The following is a 25,537-nucleotide window of genomic DNA, read 5'->3' on the forward strand; positions in this document are numbered from 1 at the left end:
GCTTATATGAATACATCTCTCTCCGCTTGTCACAACTGCTCTACCTCTGTATGTGGGGATGCTCAGAACAAAGGGACGTCAAGTAAAGCGCTGCTCGCTGTTTTTCCCTCCTTAGTCTCTTTCAGTGTGGCAAATAATTTTAAATCAATATCTCATGCAAATGATTCTGCAGGCTGCTTGGCTGCCAGGTAGGCAAAACTGTGAGCAGTGGTGCCTTCATGTGCTCCCTGTAAACTGAACCTCTTTTGCGTGTGGATACTTAGCTGATACTTACATTTATTCAGGAGATCAGGGCAGCATTTAAGGATTCTTGTCATTATTAGTTAGTCTTCTTTTTTTTTTTTTTTACATCAAAAGTTAAATAATTATCTATAAGATGTTAGAGTTTAAAGGAAATGCACATCCCAGTTTGCTAATTACTGAGGTGAGGTTTAGAAACAGAGATTTCACAAAAAAAAAAAAAAAACATCAAGATCTGAAACTGGAAACAATAAACACTTTATACAGGTTGCATCAATAAATTATTTTTGACTAATTGATCATTTTAATAGCTTGAGCTTGGGCCTTTAGTGAACCCACATACCAATAAGTTGTTTGTTTCAATAAAATACGGAGCACAGAACAAAAAATTTAAAAATTAAAAATGACCGGAATATTTGCAAGCAATTGTTAGAGAATTCCACAACCATAACGTGTTGACTTAGACTCAGAGGCTCATTATTTACATTAAAGTGCTCTCAATCTTGCAGCAGGCCGTTTCTGTCATGATAATCTTGTTGATTTGTTGACGCGCCTTCAAAACGTGCGCAAAACTGTGAAACGTCCAACAGCCGCTAAAGGTTATTCAGGAGTTTCTCGTGCGGCATGAGCCACCTCCCCTCCACCCCCAACACTTACGCGCACGCACGCACACACACACGCGCGCACACACATTCCAGCGGGCGGAGTCCGTGACGCCGTGCGTTTGTGAATGAGCTGCAGAGCGCAGCGCTCACCTCTGAGAGCAGAGTCCCAGCCAAGCCCAGGAGCGGAGAGAGACGAAGGAGGAAAAGTTTTTCCGAAATGGATTTATTTGGAAGAATCAGACACTTATTATTTTCATACGTATTCATTAACGGCATATTCATTACTTTACAAACTAAGGAAGGTGAGTGTCCTCTTGAAACTGCTCCTGGCGACTTTCAATCTTTTTGGGGCTTTATTGAAGGGAAGCACGCGTGCCATGCGGGAAACCTCTGTGGAGAAACTTTTAAAACCATCAAACGTGCTTTCTTTCTTGTGTGACATTTAATATCTAAAGCTTATTTGATGAAAACGCTTCAATGCATGAAAGGTCTCTGTTGAAGTTTCATATTTGATTATTAATAATCAACTGAGTTGAGCGTGCAGAGTGCATGCGCTCCTCCGAACTTTTAACAACAGCAGGTGAAATTGTTGAGTAATATTAATCTATGAAGTCTTTGGGTCACACAGACCTTTTCTTTTTTTTCCTCTTTTTTTTTTTAGCCCTTTTATTCCTATGTTCACTTTATTTAAAGTTAAACCAAGGTTTGCCTACAAGTCTTCTTTCCATTTGTAGACATCAGTTTTTTTAATCAGTAGAAGTAAAATAGATTTTCCTTCAGTGTCAAGTAAAGATAAACCTATATTTTTTAATGACTATAAAAGTGTTTCTTTCATTTACTGACATTTTCCCCATGTCTCCACAGAGGTGCTTTTGGACATGAGGGCAACAGGAGGTGAACTGGGCTGGTTGACATGGCCATTAGATCAGGGAGACAAACCAGGGGTGAGTATCGCTTCGGCTTCTCCTCCATCTCCCACGTTTCCACTTGGAATTTGCCTTAGGATAAATCAGCATGGAGACATTTCTCAGGAAGGACCCGGCAGAGCTGAGAGCCTCCAGTGCAAAATATTTGACCATTTGACATATGTGGTTAGCGTTGCGTGTGTACATGTCAGGTTCCTATAAACCTGGCAGTCGGCGTCAAACGGTTGCTTGTGTATGGATGTGCGAAGGAGTCATGGGATCCTATCAGGAGTTGCCTTCACAGCATGTCTGGGCTACACTGAAGCTTAGGCAGACAGAATAGCTACTAGCTCTGAACTGGGAATACTTGTGGCTTCTTGTGGTTTCGAGGCTTCAGCTCCAGAATTGTATGTTAGGGAGCAATTAACTTTTAAAAGTTTGCAGCATGTGGTACCTCTTTTTGGAGAGGAGGGGTTTTAGATGGAGCTAATCCTACCTTTTCCTTCAACCAGGGGAAAATGTCTACATTTGGTGATGCGTCTAGAGAATTTATTATTACACCCCAGTGCTGTGGTTATCTTTCTGCCAGTATAGCTGACAAATGTGTGCCTTTCTCCGTATTGTGGTTTCAAAGTAATTGACCAGTCAGGCTCATGCAAATTCACTGTAAATAGTCTCATTTCATGTGCTGATGACTCAGAGGCATGTGCAGGCGTGCTGTTCACAGAGCCTTGCCCAACTTTCTCAAAGAGCCTTCACTCCTTAAATAATCCCTTTGACACATTAGTTTCTCTTTTCCAGTAATAGGCCTTTTTTTAGATTTGTTGGAGACATTTCTACTGTGCACTTTTTCTCATGTAACTACCTTTGCTTTTGCTAATTAATATTTTTGAGTTTTAAAGGCCCCTCATAAAAAAGGCCCACCAGCTGTTTAATAGAGGTGCTGGTTCTGCTGTTGTACGTCAAGTATATGCGGAGAGCCACACACTCGGCCAACAAAGCACATTCTTTTAATTAATAGCACAGTGGCTACATGCAGACAGCAAACCACAGCCTCTGCCTCTGTGGGGGCCAGTAGTTCTTCATGAGCCAAGTTTATGCTAAAACATGCTGTCAGTTTTTTTCAAAAAATACTTGTGGCAACATTCAGTATGCAAGGAGCATCGCTATTTGGGGAAAATGCCAATGAGAATGTGAAGGACTGAATCTGAAATAATTTGGTATCTTTGCAATGTCAGAAATGCTTACTTGGAGAAAGTCTTTCAGGTCTGCTCTACTCTTACACTGTAAAGGCTCATAAAGTACACTTCCCCATGTACCAGAAATGATGTGTTACTGCTGTGAAGGATAGTTAAAATATACAGAGAGAGTAATTAGCAATGCGTAGGGTCATGGGTCCCCCCACACACAGACTGTTTTTGTTTCCAGGTTCAAGTTACAGTGGCTGAACCTTCATGTTAAGTGCTATAGTGCCACTTTTACTCTGACCTCCTTATAGTTTTGCTTTTGCCCAGCATGCTTAGGGGTTCCCCAGGGATAAGTGTTCGTACCTCTAACCTTTTTGGATTTTGTGGTTATTTTTCAGTGGGAGGTTGTCCAGAGGACTCTGAACGGCTCTCAGTTATACACGTACTCCGTCTGCAATGTTGGAGAACGTGATCAGGACAACTGGCTGCGCACCACCTTCATCCAGCGGCGTCCATCGGCCTCGCGGGTTTTTGTGGAACTTCAGTTTATTGTACGCGACTGCAACTCATTTGACGGAGCATCGTTAACCTGCAAGGAAACCTTCAACCTCTTCACATCTGAGTCGGATGCAGATGTGGGCACAACCTTCCGTAAGGGCCAGTTTAAGAAAGTGGCCACCATAGCTCCTGATGAAATCACTGGCAAAAATGATCTACGCATCAACACAGAGACACGAGTGGTGGAGAACCTGTCCCGAAAAGGTTTCTACTTGGCGTTTCAAGACATTGGAGCCTGTGTTGCGCTTCTCTCTGTCAGAGTGTACTACAAAACCTGCCCAGCCACAGTGAAGAGCCTTGCTTCGTTCCCTGAGACCGTGGCCGGAGGTGAGAACCAGGCCCTCAGGGAAGTGAACGGGGAGTGCGTAGAAAATGCCGTCAGTGAGGAGCTGCCTCGTATCTACTGCACGGTGGATGGGGAGTGGGTGGTACCAGTTGGACAGTGTCAGTGCAAACCAGGCTATGAAGAAGCTGAAGACTCATGTCAAGGTAAGAGCATGTTCTTGAGTCTTTGTTACTTGTAAAGGTCTTTCCACCTTCAGGCATTTTACTTGATCCAGTTCATTTCACATGAGTGTGTGTTTTAAAGCAACCATTTGCCTTCATCTTAACTGCCACAGGTTGTAAAACAGGCTTGCATTGCAGATTGCGGATATTTATCATGTGTGTTATTATCATTGTTCAGTGGAATTCTCCCCTTGGCTAACATCGCTTCTCTGCAATGGAAGGAATGCTCAGGCCTACTTGTACATGTCCTGGCATCCTACCTGACCCTGAACCGACACCTATAAAATTAAAGCTCTGAGTTTCAGTCTTGATTTTAAGATGAGGGTTTGTACATGCATACTTTATTATGTATATTTATTGCTCAAACACTTCCCCTTACACAACACTTCTCCTAGTTCATTATTTTCCACATTGCATCAGGTGATTTCCTGCTCCTTCATTATCATCTCTTCTCTTATCTTGATATGAGTATGCTGTGCAGTCCAGCCATAACTCGTTGTCCTTTGACTTTGTAGTCATGGCGTGGGTCTGTTTTAAGTCCTGCAAAGAAGGCTTTTATTGTTGTGGGAAGGGCTGTCATAGTGACTGAAAGTGATCAAAGACACCGGGAGGCTACTGTACTGTGATGGATTAGCATCTTTAAGGCCGATGGGAGGAAAGGGGAGGAGGCGGGAGGAAGCTTCTGAGCCCCGCTGACTTTGTTCATATCAAGCATCACAGAAATCAGAGGCCCACCGTGAACGGGCATGTCAGCTACGTGTTCCCCCTATCCGTTTCTGCATCCATCTCTTTCCTTTCCCCCTGTTTTCATAAATTTACTGATCCTCAGCTTTGGGGTGTGTGACTCAAACAGTGCATGTGAACATGCAACACAGGCTGGCATGCGTGGGCCTGTTGAGATCTGTTCCATGACTGAACACCTAAAGACTCCCATCAGCCCCGAGACCTGCTCCACCTTTACTGTTGTTTCTGGCATTCAAACTTGTACACACACACATGCATGACCTGAAATACACAAACGCAGGTATGAGTATTCTTAATCATGCACCAATACACAGCTTGGACCACAGTTATGAATTCACAATCAGCCAGCTTATAATAATCTTCCCTTGCTACTTAATTTCCCTTCCATTGGCAGCAGACCGATGAAAGTGATGACGCTTTTTGTCAGTACATCGTTTTTAGCTGCTGGAAAGTGCCAGGTAAGATGATTAGGGAGGTGCCAGAGGAGGAGGAGAGGCAGGAAGGAATGAGAGAAAAGTAATACAGAATGTGAGAGGTTGTGTTTAGAGGAGGGGTGTGATTTTTAAAACACAGAGAGGTGAGGAGTGGAATGCAAAGGTAGGAGAACAATGAAGGCCTGTGTTTCCCCCCGTGAGGCGGTGGATCCCACCTCCACCTCCTCTCCCCCTTGGTTGGTACATTCCTGATCAGTTTGCTGAGGTGGAGCCTCCCAACATTACTCCAGACCTGTGGAATTCCCAGTGGGGGAAGAGCAGCTCCGGGTCAAGACCTCACATAAAAAAAGACTAAACAAAGAAATCCCCCAAAAACTACCAGGATGAAGTCAAACGAGAGGTCTGAGATGCATGAGGGCAGTTGCGGATGAAGGTGGAAATGAATCACAGGGTTGCAGCAAAGGGCCAAGATGAATGGTTCGAAGGGCTTTAAGTAGAGTATCCTACAGGCACACAGTTAATCATTCTCCCCACTTCTTTCCTGTATGAAGAACTGCTCAGAGAGAAACCACAAAACTTCAATTGTGGTGCTTTTTCTTACTTAGGTTGAAAGTTTCCATGTTCCGCAATGTGTTCACTCAGTTTTACAACTCCCTGACCCTTTGGGACCCGTTAGAGTAGAAATCTGTGACTTCATCTGGTTTTTGTCTCTGTCTCTTCATCAGCTCTCGCTGCTGTGGTATTTTTGGCTCTGAGATCACTCGACCGTCAAACTGTATTTCTAGGACCTTTTTTCCTTCAGCTCTCTGTTGAGGTTTCCGTTTGTGGCGTGTGGCGGTCTTCTCTCGGTGGCCATCACCGGACAAACAAACTCCAAAGATACATCTCTTCCTGTGCAGCAGAGACCTACCAGCGCGTTCAGTGCAGCGAATGTAAATTTATAAGGCAGCTATAAATCATATCAGTCAGCAACAGCGAGGCACAAAATGAGCTCTTGTTTTTTGTGAAAGCATTACAGGACCAATTATGTCAGCTCTCAAAATACACAATCAGTCATACAGTGGATCAGAAAACCGCTCTCAGGATTTAAACACAATCACACTCCCCTAAGACAGAGGAAGGCCTTAAGGCTCTGTGTTCTTTATTCGTTTTTTTTTTTTCTCTACTTAACTTCACTACTCAAACATTAATCTGATTACTAAAAATATTGTGGGAGCTTTCTTTAATTATTTTTTCTGTCTAGATTCAGCTTTAGATCAGGATGTTGTCTTAATAAACATTCATCGACTCAGACTCAGCTGCCTATCATGCCCTTCCTTACCCATAATCCTCCTTGGCACAGTGCACATTCATGTGATTTGTCACCCCTCAAAGGATCCTGGGCTGCCCTGGCTGGTCCCTGGGTTTGCCTTTCACAGTTCCACACCTCATCAGCTGCCCTAAAGCTTCAACAAATAGGACTTAATCCCACATTATGGTTTGCATGTGGCTTTATATAAAAGGGGAGACATAGTGTGGAATATGTGGACTGCTCAGGGCCATTTTTGTGTCTTGGTGGAACAACTGTCCACTGAGTTCCAGTAAAGTCATTACTGCCCTCGCCAGAGAGGTTCCAGTAAACGATTTTCTCTCCCTCCTTCCCTCTGCGTCCGTGTCTACGGACTCATCCTCAGCTGATGTAACAAACCTTTGGTGACTACGTTGTAGGGTGACTGCACGCTGTGGTGAGTGATTTGTATGGGTAGTAATTGACTTGGGTGTGTTTGGGCTTTTTAAGTGAAGTAACTACTGGTTCTGCTTGCCTTTTTTTTTTTTCCCTTTGTGCAATCTCTTTTGCCATCCTCTGCCTCTGCCCCCGCATCATTCAAGTCTCTGCAGACTCTGTATATTTTCGCCTCAATTTTCCGCCTCTCATCTCATATTTGTTTGAGAATTTCTTATCTCACCACGTTATTCACATCATCATTTTGCTGTACTTTAGGCAATATATACAAGAGAATAGACACTGTTGCGCAAGCCGTCCCAAGCACAACAAACTAAGGGATAAACAAAAAGCGTTTTCTCCGCGTGTTGTGTTCGTGTTGTATGTGAAATCACAGGGTGACTGTTATTTTTGGCCGTTGCGCAGGTCATGAATATGACACCAGCAGAGTTTAAACATCCCGTTTCACACGGCCCTGATGGGACTATTTAGATTGTATACAGTTCTCATCTTGCTGCCCGATAAATACATTTCTCTGCGACTGACTCGTAAAGATAAATAGAGGCTAAATTAGAACAATGCTGACAATCAGAGAGTTTTAGTTGAGGGGGAGTGAAAAACTATTTGTCCCGTTCACATAGTGGTCCAGGCATAAACATTTAAAGGAGGTGAAATATAAACTGTAGCTGTCACTCTTTGTTTTTGTTGATTGGATTTATAGGGGAAGTAGGGATTTGGATCGCTGAATGTTCATTTGTAAATCCACCCTCCATAGTGCCAGAGATCAAGTGTTTCCAGACCAATAGATTGACTTTAAATCTGCTTGTACCTGGAGCCAGCTGGTTCATCATAATCACCACAAAACCTTTTAAGACCGAGGTCTTGTGCAATTTCAGCTTATCTGATGGAAAGTGTACAAAGACACATAAACACAGCACCACTCCTCAAAATCTCAGGGATTTCATTTAGTTGGCTTAAGGTGGATTTCACATAATGGAATCATCTCGCTCCAGAAGGATAATCCCCACATTGAAATTTTCTGCTCCACCAAAGTCCCTCGACTCTTGAGCCCTGTACCTGGTCTCAGAAGGAAAAAAATAAACTTTGTAAGTCACAGGTTTATCCGACAATTCATTTAGATTTATATGCTGGATGTAACTTCTCCCTTTTCATCCTTGGCTCTCGAAAGCGACTGTGATTACTTTGAATTTGTGGATTTCTCAGATCTCATGCCAAGGTAACGTCTGCCTAGCGGGCTGATCTTGAGGGAGTTGGTTAGATAATAGGGCGACTCTGAAGACACTTTCAAGTGGTGTCATCCACCGTCTTGCTGGGGCACGTTTTTTAGAGAAGAGTACACTGGCAATTACTGCAAACATGATGACAGAAAACGTAGCACAGATGAGATCTGATTTGCCCTGTGAGTCTTTAAAGGAGCTTACAGAATATTGTATTATTGTGGTTGAGGAAGTATGAACAGTGTAAAAGTTGTCGAGATGTACTGAGCCCGCTGTACTATAGATACAGTATGCTCTGTAAAAAAAAAATAAAAAATAGGAAAACCAACAAAGCGTTTAGCAAGAATAGTTGTAAATTTGTTTTGACTTTAGAACAAAATTGTCTTAAAGCTGCACTGCACAGACTGACTTTCTAACCACATGGCGTCTCGCATATTATTGCCATATGGAGCTGTTAAGTAAACTAGTTAGCAAACAGCCTCGAGCTCGCTAGGTGTGTAGGCAGCTATCTGCCGATGGTCCTGTTGAGGGCGGACCTTCCAGTGAGTTTAAATGAGTTTAAAGAGGTTAAAACAGTTCTGTAAAGCTAAGAGAAACTGCTCCGTTTTTGTGTGCGCGTCACTATAGAGCACACCTTTCATATCACACATGTTCATTTTATATTAATATATATATATAAAAATACTGAAGAATGCAGCTTTAATCATTTGTCGGTCATTCTAACCAAAACGTGTTAAAATTCTAACCAAAATGCGTTTATTTAGTGCCATTCAACCCATTTTTGTGTGTTTGCCGTTTCCTAATCTAAAATAACTGAGCCTCAGCATTTCTTGGCTATTTAATTTGTGTGTGATTGTTAGGCTGGTGGAATCAGGACATATTTCCTCTCTGTGACATTCCTGAGCTGGCTGGCTGTGTGTGTGTGTGTGTTTTGGTGGGGGAGACTAGAGCAATGTGAAGCGCATTGTATTGTACTGCTGCTGTGTGAGCTCAGCACTTTCCTTCCCCCGTGTCAGTCAGTCATTCCCCCAGCACAACAAAACACAACACACCACCCACCCTTCACTGCTAACAGGACGAGCCCACAGCGGAAACCGGAGGTCACCTAATCCCTCGGTGACTCCCCGACCCGTTGGCTCAGGGCTTTCCATTGTCGGTCAGTGCTGAGGGACCTCATTCAGCCGCTTTCCATTTTGTTGTACTGCTTGATAAGTCATTTTGTTTATTGGTGCATTTGGTCCCATTTTGGCCACTTCCCCTAGCCAGGAAGCAGACGGCTGTCGGCATCCAGTATGTAACCTGCTGGCATGCCGTGGTGTAGTATAATAGTGTTGGGTTTGCCACCTGGCTGTCTGGATCCGGTGAGCAACACAGCAAGCAAACTGTGGCAATATTTTCATGGCTATGGTCCAGCTGAAACCTCTGGAAGCTGTCTGTGTTCGATCATGGGAACCACAATAGTTTTTCCTCAGAGAATCTGCTTTACTTTAGAACTTGTTGAACATGTTTTTTTGCTTCCTTGACTCCAGTTTTCATTCCCTGCATCCCTCCTCCTGTCAGTGGGTCTGAGTGGACAGAGGGAGTGAGAGGAGAAAGGGGATCAGGGAATTTATTGTGTTTGTTAACAACCCCAGATGAAAGCCTGAGAGCAATTGTAAAACAGATGTAATGCCCTTACAGCTGCTCCATTGGTCAACTAATCCCTTTGACTAATGCCCCCCCCCACGCACATGCACACACTTCCACCAGCCCCTACACCTTTACTCCCCTCTGCCCCTCCCCTCCTCTACCTCGGTGACCTCTGGCTCATGTTACCAGCTCACCTCCCCCATCAGAGACCCCCATTGTTCCACCACAACACGAACCCCCCAAAATGCTAATGACGTGTTGTCACTCTGCATACAAACAAAATGACATGACATATAGCAATTACAGGTCTGTCCGAGTTGAGGCTGAAAAGAGGGGGATGGGAATTGAAATAAATGAAGTACAAACATGTGTCCGTATATATTTTGGGGAGCTGCCCCGATAAAGATCTAGACATTGTATTTATTTCTTGGTCGGTTTTATTTTTCCAAGATGTTTTTGTTCACTGGCCATACTTCTGAATTTAACCTTTCTCCGTGTTCCTCCTCCGCTCTGTGAGCATGTGTTTGTTTTACTTGGCCACTGACTCCCTGTAAGCCATGCACAGTTTAACTCACAACTACCCTGAGGCAGACATGACCTTTCTGCCTTTTAAAAGCCTTGATTGTGGCGGATGGTGGGGGCTACCACTTACCCCTCCGGTCCTGAGGGTGATCTCTCTTGTCAAGCCACCATGTTACCCATTCATCCACCTCTCTAACCATGCATTCATCACTGTCGCCATCTCATCCATCTTAACTTCAGCTGACAAACTGAGGGGGAGTCCCTCCGAGGCTGCCACTACAGAGCCACTCGGGCTCCCAGAATGTAACAGGCCCTGCACTCACTCTCAATAAACAAACACAGAGCCACTCAAGGCGCATGGGGCCTCTCTAATGACAAACAGTTCCTTGCTTTGTAGCAAGGATGATGGAAAAAAAATGTCCAGTCTTACTTTGTCAAATGTTTCAACTCAGAAGAGGTAGAGACATTTTGTTTATGAGATCATTTGTGCCTCACCCCCGCGCCATGGGTTAAGTGCCTGCGTCTATGTTGGGCCAACACATTTTGACTTATTTTTTTGGTTATTATTGTGTGTCAGGACTCTGGTGGCCTCAGCGCTGGTTCTTCTCTTGGTCACGCTCCTCTGTGTTTCCATGCTTTGATTGGCTGCTCTAGGAAGGAAGGCTGCGTCAGCCTCATACTTCCTGCTTCCTGTTGTGTCCAGCAACAATCTAAAGCCCCCTCCACCTTCTCCATGGAACCGGGAAGTTTCCTTTCCCCGGACTGTTCTCTTTTGTCGAGGAATCCTCCCGTTAAATACCTCAGCAGAGAGTCATCTACTTTTATTTACCGTCACTGTGACTCACATGTTAAAGAAACACAAACTCACTCACCTTTATAGTAGAGTGCAGGGCTCAGACTGAAGCTGCAGGGAAGGCGCTCTGCTACAGGCCAGGCCTCCTGTTGGGTGGTGTACACTGGAATTCGTCTTGATTATAGAGGCGACTCGCAGTGTAAGGCCATCATCTCCGCAGGCCTGACCACGATGCATTGCAACCAGCACTGTAGCGCCAAAAAGAGGCTAGTCCTCCTCTATTCAGTTGCCATGTGGCATTTTGGCTATTCCCATCTGCAGTGCTTGTGTGTGTGTATGTTTTTTTTCTTTCAGCAGTTGAATGGCATGGCATTCTCCTTGCCTGCTGGTCAGTGGTGAATAGCAATGTTAATGGGTTAGCTGGGCGCCTTTTTAGTGACGACTGGGAGGAGAGAAAGGAGGGGAGGAAGGAATTTGGGGATTACGAGGAGGAGAGGTAGGGGTATGAATCGGGGCTTGAGGCAGCAGCTGTTCCCCCTTCTCAATGCAAGAGTTCACCCTGGCCCGTCTCCTTTCTTTCGCCCCTCTTTTCTTCAGTCCTCAGCAGGATACAGTATTCCCCTCTTTCTTTTTTGGGCCTTCTGTTCCTTCATACAACCTCTTCGCTGCCTCGCCCGTCCTCTGCCTCATTTTGGTTAATGAGTAGCAGTGGCTCTTAAGAGAAACAGCTGGCCAAAACAGAAAAGACACTGTCTTGAGGGGAGGATTGAGTAACATGCACGCCTATTGGACAAACTTAAAAATTCTTCTCATGCTGAGTATTTTTCTTTCCACCATCATTGTCTTGCTCTTGAGTTAATACGCACCTCTTCACAGCAGCTCTGCTTCAACTCGGTGAACCGCAGTGTTGAACAAAGCCAAGCAGAGTTGAAGTGAGACTCATGGTCAATCGAGTAAATCCTCTTGATATGACTTAAATGGAGCTGTGGCCATGTGCTTTCCGTCTTATGTGTGGTCATTTGTGGCTTCCAGATGAACTTCATTCATGTGAGCCACAGTGAAAGGCAACCATCGAGCGAGACAATATCTCTGAGTGAATCTGATATTGTCTCTGTCCTTGGCTCTGCTGTTTAACTCGCATGTGTGGGTTTGTCTTTGACTTATTGTTTCATTGCTTTTCCCTGGACAGTGGCTTTAACTTGAATCTCTGGCATGCTCTCTCATGCCTCAGTTCATCTGGCTATCAGGTCCTGTTTGTCTCATTTTACATTCGCCAAAATTGTCTTTCATTCTTGCTTTCTTTCTCTTCTGCTGTCTCTTGGTTTAGATGTTGACTCTCATTTGCATTGTTGACATCTTGTGACATCTGTCAAGCTGTTTTTAAATACTCCAGGCAAACCACTTCAAGGGAAGGAAGGAAATGTGTGTACACTGTAGATGTATGTGTTTGCTGAATGAACTCAGCAGAGGGACATGAACAGGTGACAGGCAGCGGACATAATCCCTCTTCTGATGTCAGATTTGCCTGTGTCTGCGAGTGTTCTTTGCGTACGTGTACGTGTATTTTGTGCATACATATGGGTGTGGGTGCATGTGTGCAGTGTATACATAAATGTGACTGACTGTGTGATGGTGTGAGGACTTGAGCAGCAGCCGTTGGAATGCTCCTGCAAGAGTTAGAGGGGTGCCGTCTCATTTTCACTCTTCTCTGTGGCGCGCGCTCCAAGATTTCACACCGTATTAAGTTCGTATTTCAGCACCGCTACGCACAGCTGGACCCTCTACCTGCACTTCTTTATTTCAAGTTGGACGTGTGAAATTAGGTGCCATCTTGTCTAGGCGATACAGTTTCAAAAGTCTGCATGTGGGTCTCAGAAAATATAAGTATAACAGGCTGTTGAGTGTGAACAGACACTGCTTTGCGTTGCTTCTTGTTGCTTTCTCTTCTGTCACGACTCTGAATACTGACTGACTGTCGTGGAATGTGGGATGACTGGTTGTGTTTGTTGAGAGAGCGAGACAGTAAGAAAGCGGTAGCAGAGGGGGGTTGGTGGTTGAAAAAGTAAAGAGTAGGAGTGCCGGCAAGGCAGAGAGTTTTTGTTTTAGGGCTGGGCTCCTGAGTTTTAATGAAAAGAGTCAACACTGTGAAGAGTCAGTGTTGTCCCTCTCATCTCGCTGTCTCTTGTCCAAATGTGACCTTTAGCCTTGACATAATGGCGTGTCCACTCAACTTTGATGTGTTACACTCAAAGTGAAAAGTGCACAGCGTTACTGGTCTGTAAAAGAGGCCTGAATCATCTGGAGGAACTGGCTTTGCGGTGTATCATTTGGGATGCTGCCCGAAGTTACTATTGGTGTTGTTCGGCTGCTCATGCAAATGTCTTTTTTTTGTGTTTGCAGAATGTCAGCATGGCTTCTTCAAAGCTGAAGCATCTGGTGACAAGTGTGAGCCGTGTCCAACCAACACCCAGCGGCTGGATTCCGGGGCTTTGTCTTGCCCCTGCGTGGACGGCTTCTACCGAGCCGCAACTGACCCCCCTGCTGGACCCTGCTCAGGTGAGAACTATCACTTAAATAAAGTGAAAATGTTAGCCGTCAATGAGCTACCAAGTGATGCTACATACATGACTTCCCTAGTTTTTACTTAACATAGACACACTTTAAAAGAGACTAAAGACTTCTGAATGGAGGTGTTTAAATTCAGTTTTGAAGGTGTGAAACCAGACATTAAGGATTTCTGTAAAATTCAAAACATCACCCTTTTCAAGCTTTTCCCTTTTCTCAAAAAGAAATCCTGCATATTGGTTTCCTGTGGTTCTCCTCTTCCTTGTTTCCATCTAATGTTACATGTTATTTTCCAATCTGTGTTCATCAGGCCTCCCCTCCGCCCCACGAGATCTCGTGGCCACCACCACCCACATCTCTGCAGGAAAACTCCTCCTCTCCTGGAGCCCACCTGAAGACACTGGCGGTCGAACTGATATCACATACAGCGTTGAGTGCCAGCGCTGTGAGGGCACTGTGTGTCAACCTTGTGGAGAGAGAATCCGCTATGAGCCTGCAAGCATGGGCCTGACTGACACCAAGGTGTCAGTAAGCGACCTGGATGCTCACCTCAACTACACCTTCACTGTGGAGGCGCATAGCGGCGTGTCAACGTTCGCAAGTCAGGCAACACCACGGGCTGCTCGGCCACCACCCACCAGTGCTCTGACTATATCTCTGAACTACATGGGTGAGCACTGCTGATATGAGGCAATGGTGTGATGCTATCTCTGCTACAGTAATGATAGATGCTATCTGTGAGGTGGTGAAAGGTCTGCAGGTTGAATCGCTGCAGGAGTGTGATGAAATGAACTGTCAGATTACACCAAGATGAAGTCATATTTTCTGTATTTATTTTTTATTTTTTTTATTTTCACATAATAAAAATCACATATTCTCCACCACATGTCCGCAGATCCCCCCAAAATTACCTCAGTGAGACTGGTTGAGAGGACAACAACTAGCTTGTCCCTTTCCTGGGATGTATCCACTCGATCACATGCCCAGTCCCGGCCCATTCGTTATGAACTGATCTACCGCAAGAAGGTATGCCACTGTTGTTTATTATCCTGTAATATCTAGAAATTAAACTATTAATCTCATGTGTTATTTTACATTAACAACTGTACAACAATCAAAGCTGCTTAGATTTAATAATTGAATATGCCTCATATGTAAATCTATTAAACAAGATTATTTAAAGACATAATATGAAGCTCATGATCTGATGAGAAGTCATAAATTTAAACTCATTACAGACTATGTTCAGAGAGGAGCACAGGCCATCATAAATCTATGCAACTGATTTAAATGTTAAAATGACTTTGTCCTTTGACCTCAGTAGTAACTCTGACTGTGTTGACTGAATTTCTCTCTGACACCCCTTCCATTGCCTCCCAGGATGATAACCTGGATGTGACTACCTTCAGTGTGCTCAAACTGGAGAAGAACTCCGTACAGATCAGCAATCTGGCGCCAGGCACACCATACCTGTTCAGGGTGCAGGCCCTCAGCAGTGACAGTGTCACTGGAGGATCCAGCGTGGAGGAACAGTTTGAGACCTTGCCTGAAGGTACAGAAAAGAACCACGCTTTAACTTGCTGTGTTCGTGAATGGAATTTCCCTGATGTGTATCTAAGTTTTCTTTTCGTTTCCAGGACACCATCCTCCTAACAACACAGCAATAATCCTCGCAGCGGCCATTGGAGGAGCGGTCATGTTGTTCATAGTGGTCGTGGTCCTATTCCTACGCAGACGGTCAGTAGACATTCTTTCTGTCCTGTTAATCGGTCAGAATACACCCTCCTTCACTGGTTTCCTCTGTCATTCTTCTGCCTTTCCTTTGTGGGGCCTCCAAATGGCCTTTGCATTCACTCTTTCCTCACCTCTCCCTGTCTCTCATCATTTGGCCAACATTCTCTTTATCTGGATCTGTGTCGCAGCACTCACAGGGAAGGAATTCGCACTGAATGTGCGTTGTCATTGCTCAATGGTTACATTCTAGTGAGTGTTGGGGCCTTTGAAAGGAAATTAGCCCAGAGTGGCACATTGTTGGTGATAAGAGGCGCTTGGTTCTTTCTGTACCAGGCCGCAGGCACTTTGTGGAGGTGACCTGGGCCTGTACTGTAGGAGATTGTTGCCCGCCTGTCCACCTCCCTCCTGCCTGCTTGTCTGCCTTTCAGTCTTTAAAACGACTCGCCAAACACTGTCTATCAGCAGCATTTATCAAAGAGCCGCTTCTCAGTATCAGGACTCTATTGAAATCCTTAGAACATCTAGAGAAATGGTTACAAAGGCTTCTATGTGCTATTGATATGTAACCAGGCAAATTACATATCAAAAAGATAACCTTTTCTGTCATAGTTGTAAACTAATTTGCAAATGGGTCTTTTTATTTAGGAAAAGAAACTCTCACACCAGACAAGGACCAGAGGACACCTACTTCTCCAGCCCAGGTAGGAAGAAATATCTCTGTCTTACACTGTCTTACATATGAATCTCATTTTGTTTATTTGTCAACGTAAAATAAACTTCTTTCTTTGCCTCACAGAGCAACTGAAACCTCTAAAGACCTACGTGGATCCACATACATATGAGGACCCCAACGTAGCCGTCCTGAAGTTTGCCACTGAAATCCATCCCAGCCACATAAGCAAACAGAAAGTCATTGGAGCTGGTGAGTGACAACCCTGCTGAGACAATCTGCTGTGAGGCTTAACTCCGACATGTTGAAAGATTTTTCCAGTCCCCAAATTCTCTGTTTACACTGTGCTTTTTCCACAGCTTAACAGCCTGACTGACAGTGGTTACTTTTGTGAGATTAAAATCTATCTGGCTGAGTTCTTACACAACAAGTTGAGGCATTTTGTTGTGTGGCAACTCTTGGCATTGGGATCTATGTGTTTTGGCTCAAGATAACATGAACACTTACACAATTACAGTGTTTTGGAAGGATATCGGAACACCTTCATGAGCACTGCACACATCGTTCGTAGATGATACGTTTATTCAAGTGCGACCACCTTTACCCTTTGAACCGACATCCTTTTTCACCCCCCATTCCCACGACCATGTGACCCCCCCATTCTCCTCATATAACAGCTGATTCCCATGCTCCCACACCACAGGCTATCTAGCAATTACACAATGCAGAATGTAGGCACTCAACACCAAGCCAGTGAGACAGCCTCGGGCAAAACTGCCACAGAGACTTCCTCATTTTCGCTCTGTTGCACAGCCAACACCTGAAGCTAGAAACTTAAGAAGACGTATCAAATGATCAAATGCACACTCCTTTGGGATCTGATTTATTTTATTTTTTTTAAAACAATTGTCTCTGTGATTTTGTTTTCCTGCAGGGGAGTTTGGTGAGGTGTACCGTGGTATTCTGAAGGTGCCGGGGAGGAAAGAGGTGGCGGTGGCCATCAAGACGCTGAAGCCTGGCTACACGGAGAAACAGAGGCAGGATTTTCTGAGTGAGGCCTCCATCATGGGCCAGTTCACCCACCAGAACATAATTCGTCTGGAAGGGGTGGTCACCAAATGTAAGGATTTCTGTGAGTTATGCGACTTTTTAAAAAACTTTTCCTCGGCTTATCTTCTCACCTGCTTTGGACCATTTCAGACACTTAATTTGTTCTTTTTCATGCAGTTAAACATGCAATGATCGTGACTGAATACATGGAAAACGGAGCACTGGACAGGTACCTTAAGGTAAGTCCGCCACAAAGCATTTGTGCTCATGATCATGATAATGACATGGCTTGATATGACAAGCTGTGAAAGACCAGCAATGAGGAGTGTTTTTCTTCTTTCTTGGATCATTCAGTGTTATTTTATCACAGTTAACTAATAAAGTTGAGAGTTGAGTTGAGTTGGATATCTGGCACAAAAACTAAAATTGATGTATGCTTATTTCCTCCCATCAGGACCATGATGGGGAGTTTTCCTCCTTCCAGCTGGTGGGCATGCTTCGTGGCATTGCTGCAGGCATGAAGTATCTCTCTGACATGAACTACGTTCACCGCGACCTGGCTGCACGCAACATCCTGGTCAACAACACCCTGGAGTGTAAAGTGTCTGACTTCGGTCTGTCCCGAGTGCTGGAGGACGAACCCGAGGGGACGTACACCACAAGCGTGAGTCGATATGAGGCTTCCTGGTGGCTTTAAGCAGCTTTAAAATCCACCTCAGTCATGTCATGATCGAGGAAAAGCAGGGGTTTTAAGAAGTCTCAGTGATATTTAGTTTAATTAAGTTCTGTCTTTTTTTTCTTAGGGAGGTAAGATACCAATTCGATGGACAGCTCCAGAGGCGATAGCATACAGGAAGTTCACCTCGGCAAGTGATGTGTGGAGTTTTGGAATTGTGATGTGGGAGGTCATGGCTTTTGGTGAAAGACCTTACTGGGACATGAGTAACCATGAGGTAATTGTTCTGTTTATTTTAACCTCATTTTTAATTCTAAGGTTAAAAGATGTTTTTTTTTTAAAAAAAAATAAAAAAAATAAAAAAAATTAACATAGATCTGAAGAATTCCACCGGTGACAAAAAATCCAACTAGTGCCCCAATGTGCTGCTTGCAGGTGATGAAGGCTATTAACGAGGCGTTCAGGCTGCCGGCCCCTATGGACTGTCCCTCAGCTGTTTACCAGCTGATGCTGCAGTGCTGGCTCCAGGATCGTTCCAAGAGGCCGCGCTTTGGAGACATCGTGAGCCTGCTGGATAAGCTGCTGCGGAGCCCAGACTCCCTGAAGGCCATTGCAGACTTTGACCCACGGTAAGATTTATTTACATATAAAGCAAATAGCTTATAATGCATATTTGTCCAGCGCTAGCCCGACAGTAGCTGCCACTATCAGCAACCAGTTTTTAGAAACAAAGCTGTAACCAAACCCTCTGCAATACAGCAAATATAAAGTCTATTCATAGTCTTAATTCTGCTGACTCCTTTCAATTTTACTTCTGGTTGATGGTATCTACTTATGTTGCATTAAAGGGGAAAAGGGAAGTGGAGAAGGGAAGAAGTTTTTAATGGTGACCACATTCTGCCATCTGAGCTGTAGACTCAAAAACTGTCAGAAAACTGTATCTTGGAGAAAAGTTAACAAATTACCCTGTGCAGCCACACTCAATAAAAGTGATAGGCCTGTGCCTTGAGGGCTGAGCTGCAAAAATGTTTACTTATGGATATCTGTGACTTGCCTTCTGACTTAATGCTTACTATTTTGGCTTTTCTTGCTTTTAATACTTACAAGGGCTCTGTAGCTCCACATTAACCTTAATTTGAAATAAAATTACAGGATGTTTAGGGTTACAGTAGGAAAAAAGGGGAATGGCTTGAAGACGTTCTACTGGAATAATTAGGACACACTGACGCCTTGCTTGCCAGTTTACTGAATGAAATGTTGGCACAAAAGCTTTGCCATACCTCTGACAGGAGGAACAGCATAGCTTTTTAGCATCTGATTGTGTGCATGAATGCATATTTTGCCTTTTGTGATGGAGCATTAAAGCCAGAAACGGTGAGAAAGGACAAAAGCCTGTCATGCTTATATGTTAATCGGCTCTCGCCCTGACTCCTCCAACTGGTTTTTATCACCAACTGGTTTCCTGTGCTATAATTACAGTCCTCAGTCATCTCCCTTTGTTGTGGGAAAGCCTGTTGATTATTATCGTTTGAATCTGCTTTCCTTTGCCAGCGTATCTATCCGCCTGCCCAGCACCAGCGGCTCCGATGGTTCTCCCTTCAGGTCAGTGTCTGAGTGGCTGGAGTCCATCAAGATGAGCCAGTACAGCGAGAACTTCACCTGCGCTGGGATTGTCACCATGGACCAGGTCCTGCAGATGAAGAACGAGTAAGACAGTTTTTATTTTCTTGCACGTTCTTGGCCATGAAGAAGAGCATTTTGTGGTCAAATTATGAGTATAACCAATGCGTATGGTTTTTTTTTTAAGCCTGTCACAGACTTCCCTCGCCTAGTTTATGTATTTGTTTTCCTATAAATGTTACATTTTAACAGCCAGCAGAATAGTTTGCGCACAATAAAACCTCCAACCTCAGTTACAACTTGAAAAATGTTTGAGATGGAAAATGTAATGGAGGGACGGAGAAGGAGTGGGCTCATTTGTGGTAGGCTCGTGGTGGTGGCTTGTGGTTTGCTGCTCTTCTTATTCTTCTTTCCTCTCCCCATTCTTTCTCTCATCCCTCCACGCACCAACGCACACACTAGTTCCTCTGAGCAGCACTTTTGCTTGAGCCCTGAAAACCACCAGTTTTGCCTGTTTAGGGCAAAGGCCTTATGTGGCTTATTCAGCTTTAGAGGAGTAAAGGAGGAGAAACTACAGGAGATTATGGAAATAGATGCAATTTGAAGCCTTGTTTGTATTTCTAGGAAGATTGAAGAGGTGCACTCAGAGCGCACCCCCTGAACTTATCACAAAGTATCGAAGGTAATTAGATCTTTGCAGATGTGTAGGAGTGCTAAAGCTGCAATTTAATGAAATGAACTCAACATTTTGGGGAAAAAAAGGCCTCAGTGAAGCACATAATATAAGGTTTCTATGGGGGGAATAACGAGGGACAGAGCCATTTCTAACCACATGACCAGCCAAAAAGAAAACCCCAATCCCCTCTGCCATGCTACTTGTATGTCAGTGGGTCTTGATCTTGTGAAGATGGGCCGACTGTAAAGGGGAGAAAAACCCTTTTGAAGTATTCGTCGTACAGTATGGTGTGATTTCATGGCCCCATGTTTCCATTTCAGGGCATCTGGTAGCACTCTTGCAAAACCAGCAGTTATTTACAACCCACCCTCTGCCTGCCAGACAAGTGATTCATGGTCAACAGGGAGAATCCTCGTTAAGTAATTAAGGCTGTAATTAAGGCTTTTACTTTAGACTGGTGTGTTGCAGGGCTTTTGCAGGTTTGCATCATGTGCTCGTGAAAAGAGAACCCCCTTCCAATAATATCCTTTAATGTCAAAGATAAATCCAAACCTTGGCAGATGACGCTCTTGGAGCTTCCCCCACCTACCCGAGCAAGCTAGACGTGAATGCATTCGGCTCCAGGCTGGCATTTCATCACATCGAATGAGCCAGTGATTACTTCAAGGCTTGTGAAGCAGGAAGGATGTGCGTGAAAAGTGTTGGAATGAGGCCAAAGTCTAAGTCCATGTGCTGCTAATCTTATATACTGTCATGTCTCTCTTTCACAGGGATATTAAGAACATCGGGGTGAGACTGCCGGGCCATTTGAAAAGAATTGCCTACAGCATCTTGGGTTTAAAGGACCAGACCAGCACTCTAAGTGTATTTGCAGTGTGATCCTTGCAAATGAAGGGAATTAAAATCAGGCACTGCAGCAGGCAGCCCTTTGGACTCTAAGCTGAGCTGGAGCAACACTACAGGGACGGCTTTGGAGCAACAGAGCCAAGAGAACTGTGTCGGGCCAACTCAATCAGACTGACTTACTGTACATTTTTTTGATTTCTTAATCTTATCCACAGGGAATGGAACAAATACACAACAATAGATGTATCAAGTAGACTCTGTATATTGAAATATCTATTTTTTATTATCAATTACTTCTGTACAGATACATTTTATTGCTCATGCATTTGTTTTTTCTTTTGCATTTTCCATTCCCGCATCACAAACTGATCAATTCGCTCCAGGCAAAGGCTTCAGCTTTACAAAACTGCACCCCGAGCTCGTTGCATCGAACAGACAAGGGAAGAGCGATAGTGTGAAGATATGGGAGCAGCCTCGGTTAAGTTTGCGGTTGGCACCGATGTCGCAGAATCTCCTTTTAACTGGCACTTTGCTCCATTTTCCTGTTTGTCCAATGAGGACGGAGCATATATATAGAGGGCTGAAATGAGCATGAGCTGGCCCAGGGTTAAAGAGACGGTGTTGCTTAGGTGTATAAACACAGACGGACCTGGTGTTTTTACTGCTGGCCCTGTGCAGACATTAAGCTATAATCTTCTAAGTGATGCTTATATAAAAAGAAAAAGAGATGATATGTATGAGGTACTCTTTGTGTACAGATTGACTTTTTTTTTTTCTCTTGTTTGTGTTCGGGCAATTACCAAAAACATAAGACTTTAAAATGTAGCACTTGGATCAAGAATCAGATGATCTTGGTTTGTCTTGGAAATGGTAAGAAACAAAAGGGCAAAAACTCTCCAAATCCTAAACCAAATAAAACTGTGTCAAAGAGGGGAAATTGCATTAATGAGTTTGATTTTGAACGCAGCTGTTATTAGTGTGCCGGCAATGAAGACAGAAATAAAATAAATAAATAAATACCCGAGGAAAAAAAGAATGATTGTGGTTGAGATGATTTCATACTTTAGCAATGGTTTGGTTTGCAATTTCAATGTCTCATTTCCAAGCTTTACAAATATTAATTTATATTTCTGTTGGCTTGAGGAACACTTTAACAGGACATTTAAAACATTAAAGTGCCTCTTCATGGAAGATCAGCGAGAGCCCGGTTTTTAAATGAAACCGCTCTCTGGTGTAGTGTGGACAGAGTCCCCCAGTGCTCTTAATTGATGACTGCAAATCATTGTGTTACTGATGTTCCTGTACTTGAATTTTTATTGTATTTTCAAATGTATCTATAATTCTGTTGTAGCAGATAGGCCCATCTTTGGAAAAGGGATTTTCGTTTATTACTCCGGTTTATTGGTTGCAGTTACGTTTTGTAAATTTTTGCCAGACTGATCGTTTTTCTAAGTCCCCATCACTTTCCAAAGCGATGCCTCACCACTTTTGAGAGCTTCTTCATCAAACAGCCTTCCTTTGCCAATTCCTTCCTTTTTGCCTGTTGTTTTATACTGTATTTAATAGTCTATTTATTTTTTAACTTTTATTTATTTATCCTGATAAACACTGAGCTGGGTTTATAATTGGAGTCTGCTCTCTCACTCTTAATAATGATAATAATAATAAAAAGAAAGCTCTAATGTCCCTCTTTTCTTCCTGAAATTTTCATACCTGAAATTGCCTTTGTTGCATTTGTGGAGCAATAAAGTCTTAAAATGAATTTTGCAATGTCTGTTCTATGACTGACACATACCAGAGCACAGGAATGCTTTATTTATTATTAAAATGATGCCAGGATGTTTATACTTCCACCTGGATTTCCTTATGATGCTGCTACGTGCAACGTGGACCAAACATGAGTGCGTCATTAATGATGTCCACACAATATCCTGATAAAGTTTATTATGTTCTCAACCAAATATTAACTCATGGGATAAAAGTAAACCTGACAATCTCAGATTTAACTCTGATGTTTCGTTTTATGAAAAGCCGTGATTTGCGATTCGATAATTCTTGCCAGGGGAATTGACCCGGTGTGTGACAGAACACTTGCTTCTCCCATGAACTTTCCTGTTATTAATTAGAAAAGTACGGTGAAACAGCCCTTTACATTGCAGCAACATTTTTCTGTCACTTCAATAAAGTGTCTCATACTGTATCAGTGTCAAACCAGGAAAGGCAAGGGCATTAATGATGGCCGCGTTCCATGTAACTGTGTCGGGACCTGGGTTTGGTATTGTTCATGTTGGCTCATTTAAAGGCTTCCCAGGATACTGAGTGTAACACAGCCATCATTAATGTGATGTGATGTCCCCCTGTAAAAAAAAAAAAAAAAAAAGTAGCTTACACACGAGACTTTGGACACGATATGAAAGTTCGTGTACACAATTCTTGGTGTTGAAGTTGTAACACTGACCTTAAGTCGTGTGAACGCCACTGCAAGACAACTGTTGGTGCCAAGTAAGCTCACGAATGAGTAACTTAATGGAGGAAATGCCAAACCCTTCGAGTGTATTTTACTGCGTCAAAAACACAACAACCCTTGACCTCAGTCCTGTACAGTAAGTCATGAAAACCACAGGTAAATATGACACCATTTTCAGGAGCTGATTGTTTTTACAGTCACTGGTTTGTTTGATTAGGTTAGATTATTCTTATTTCTTGCAACTTAGCGTTTGATTTTTGTCAATAAATGGACATGTTTGGCTTCTCATAGAAGGAAAATCGTGCAAAAAAAAGTCCATCAGAAAAATGAAGAATAGAGTGTGACGTGTTGCTTTCAAACGGGAGCTTGTGGTTACTTGGCGTTCTCACATCAGCTGTAAGTCATGAGAACATCGCTGCGAGGCAACTGTTGGCGTCTAGAACGAACCAAACCATCAGCTAATCTGATGTGGGAAATGTAAAAGGTGTAATGAAATGATGAGTCATATCAACATTATCTCAGACAATTTATTAACTTACCATCCATCTTACCACCCGTCATTTCTGAAAACATTATAAAACAAGCCCCAGCACAAAAGTTCAGATATTACTGAAAATTTCCATTTGCAAGGTCATGAATTTCACAAGAGGGGGCTGTTCACCTCCTCCAAAAAGCAACAAAAATGTCTTTGTTTATTCACTGGTGTCTGAGGATGCAGAAACAGACAAAGAGTCAAGTTAGTAGGTTAGCCAAAGTCATTTTTAGACTTCGTCAGTTGTAAACATCCATCACAATGACAAATCCATTTCCTGGGCAAGCTTGACATACCTGCCACGCATACCAGGCTTTATTGTGCAACGTGGGATTCGTAGCGACTTCCAAATAAACTGATTCAGATAAAACAGTGTCACAGAGTTCCTGGACCTCAAGAAATTTGCGAGTACAGTTTTATTATAACCAACAAAGTATCAAAACTATCATGCCCATATAAGACCCCGTTCACACTGACTTATTTAATTGTCAGCTCTGCTTTAAAATAAGAAGGGCTGTGTGTTTAAAGAACCAATGAGACGTGAAACGAGAACCAGACATTCTGGTGTGCATAACAGATCTGTTCATTTAAAGCTTACCTCACTCCAAAACATGGCATAGTTACTTTTAATACCTTAAGACAGCATTGTGAGTCTGGCTTCCGGATGGGAATCATCTGAGCTTTTGTTGCGACCATCAGTAGAAATAAAGGATTCATTTTCACAGTAATCCACCAGGAATGTGTTTGACAAGAATGAGCCAGGTTCAGCGTCTTGGCTTAACAACCGTTTGAACTAAATGATAGTTGCTTTTGTTTGTCAGTCTGAATGGCCTACATTCCCACAGTGAACAGTGATGATGGTTTCTAAACTCAACCACAACAAACCCATAACTACGATCAGTAATGTGCACGTCTCTCATTACCGTTTTTTTTTTTTCCAAACACTAAACCAGTGAAACACCCAGAGGGCAGAGGTCACAAAGTATATTTGGCTGACCTTTATGGGAATGCAGCATGGCAGCAGGCAGGCAGGAGAGCCGCATGTAAATATCGGTGTCAGATGTTTCCTTGTTGGAATACTGCATCTTTCATATTGGAAGGCTCACACCTGCTGAGGACAAAAAATGCCATTAAAATGTGTCTGTATGAGCCAAAGAATGCAGCAAGTCCAGACCTGCGCCACACTCCCTTCATAATTCACCTTGACTGAGCCACTCTGCCTTATCTCTCTCACACTGACCTTACATTGACAGGGAAGTCCCTGGTGCCCCGCATTTTGAAAATTATCAGCTTTTCGTTGATTGATGCAAGTTATAAAGCTTTACATGCGCCCCTTCGATAAGAGTCGCACACTCGAAAGAGGAATGTCAATATTTAGGTATTGAATTAAACAACGGGTCAACAGAGACGTAGCGAGAAAAAGCCCAACTCAGAGCATGGGAACTTGGATCTGCCGCTAAGTCTTTGTCCTTGACTTCCAGCTGGCTGTGTGTTCTTGCCTCTGTTAAACCAATAGGATGCCTAGAAATAGTCCTGGCTTTGTGCGGCGACTGTAAACTGAGAAAGTCTTTCACTATTTTCCATCCCCGTCCATCTATTCCCTCTGTGCTTCACAGCGTGGTGGGTTTTTTCTCTCT

At 43.5% G+C, this 25,537-nt stretch overlaps 1 protein-coding gene across 2 annotated transcripts; it reads left to right on the forward strand.

Moving 5' to 3' along the window:
* Positions 1-1,010: 1,010 nt before the first annotated feature.
* Positions 1,011-23,850, forward strand: epha2b (eph receptor A2 b). Of its 2 annotated transcripts, none has more exons than XM_084554216.1 (17): positions 1,011-1,147; positions 1,710-1,789; positions 3,336-3,984; positions 13,465-13,620; positions 13,940-14,299; positions 14,525-14,655; positions 15,010-15,181; positions 15,267-15,366; positions 16,009-16,064; positions 16,160-16,285; positions 16,968-17,165; positions 17,261-17,322; positions 17,538-17,747; positions 17,887-18,036; positions 18,195-18,388; positions 19,311-19,466; positions 20,826-23,850. In XM_084554216.1, the coding sequence occupies exons 1-17, from the start codon at positions 1,063-1,065 to the stop codon at positions 20,932-20,934; spliced, it is 2,994 nt and encodes a 997-aa protein (XP_084410342.1). In that variant the 5' UTR covers positions 1,011-1,062; the 3' UTR covers positions 20,935-23,850. The 2 variants fall into 2 exon arrangements, with proteins under 2 accessions (XP_084410342.1, XP_084410343.1); XM_084554217.1 differs by having other exon boundaries at positions 16,968-17,153.
* The last annotated feature ends 1,687 nt before the right edge of the window (positions 23,851-25,537 follow it).

This window comes from Chelon labrosus, assembly GCF_963514085.1.
Source record: "Chelon labrosus genome assembly, chromosome: 10".
NCBI lineage: Eukaryota > Metazoa > Chordata > Actinopteri > Mugiliformes > Mugilidae > Chelon > Chelon labrosus.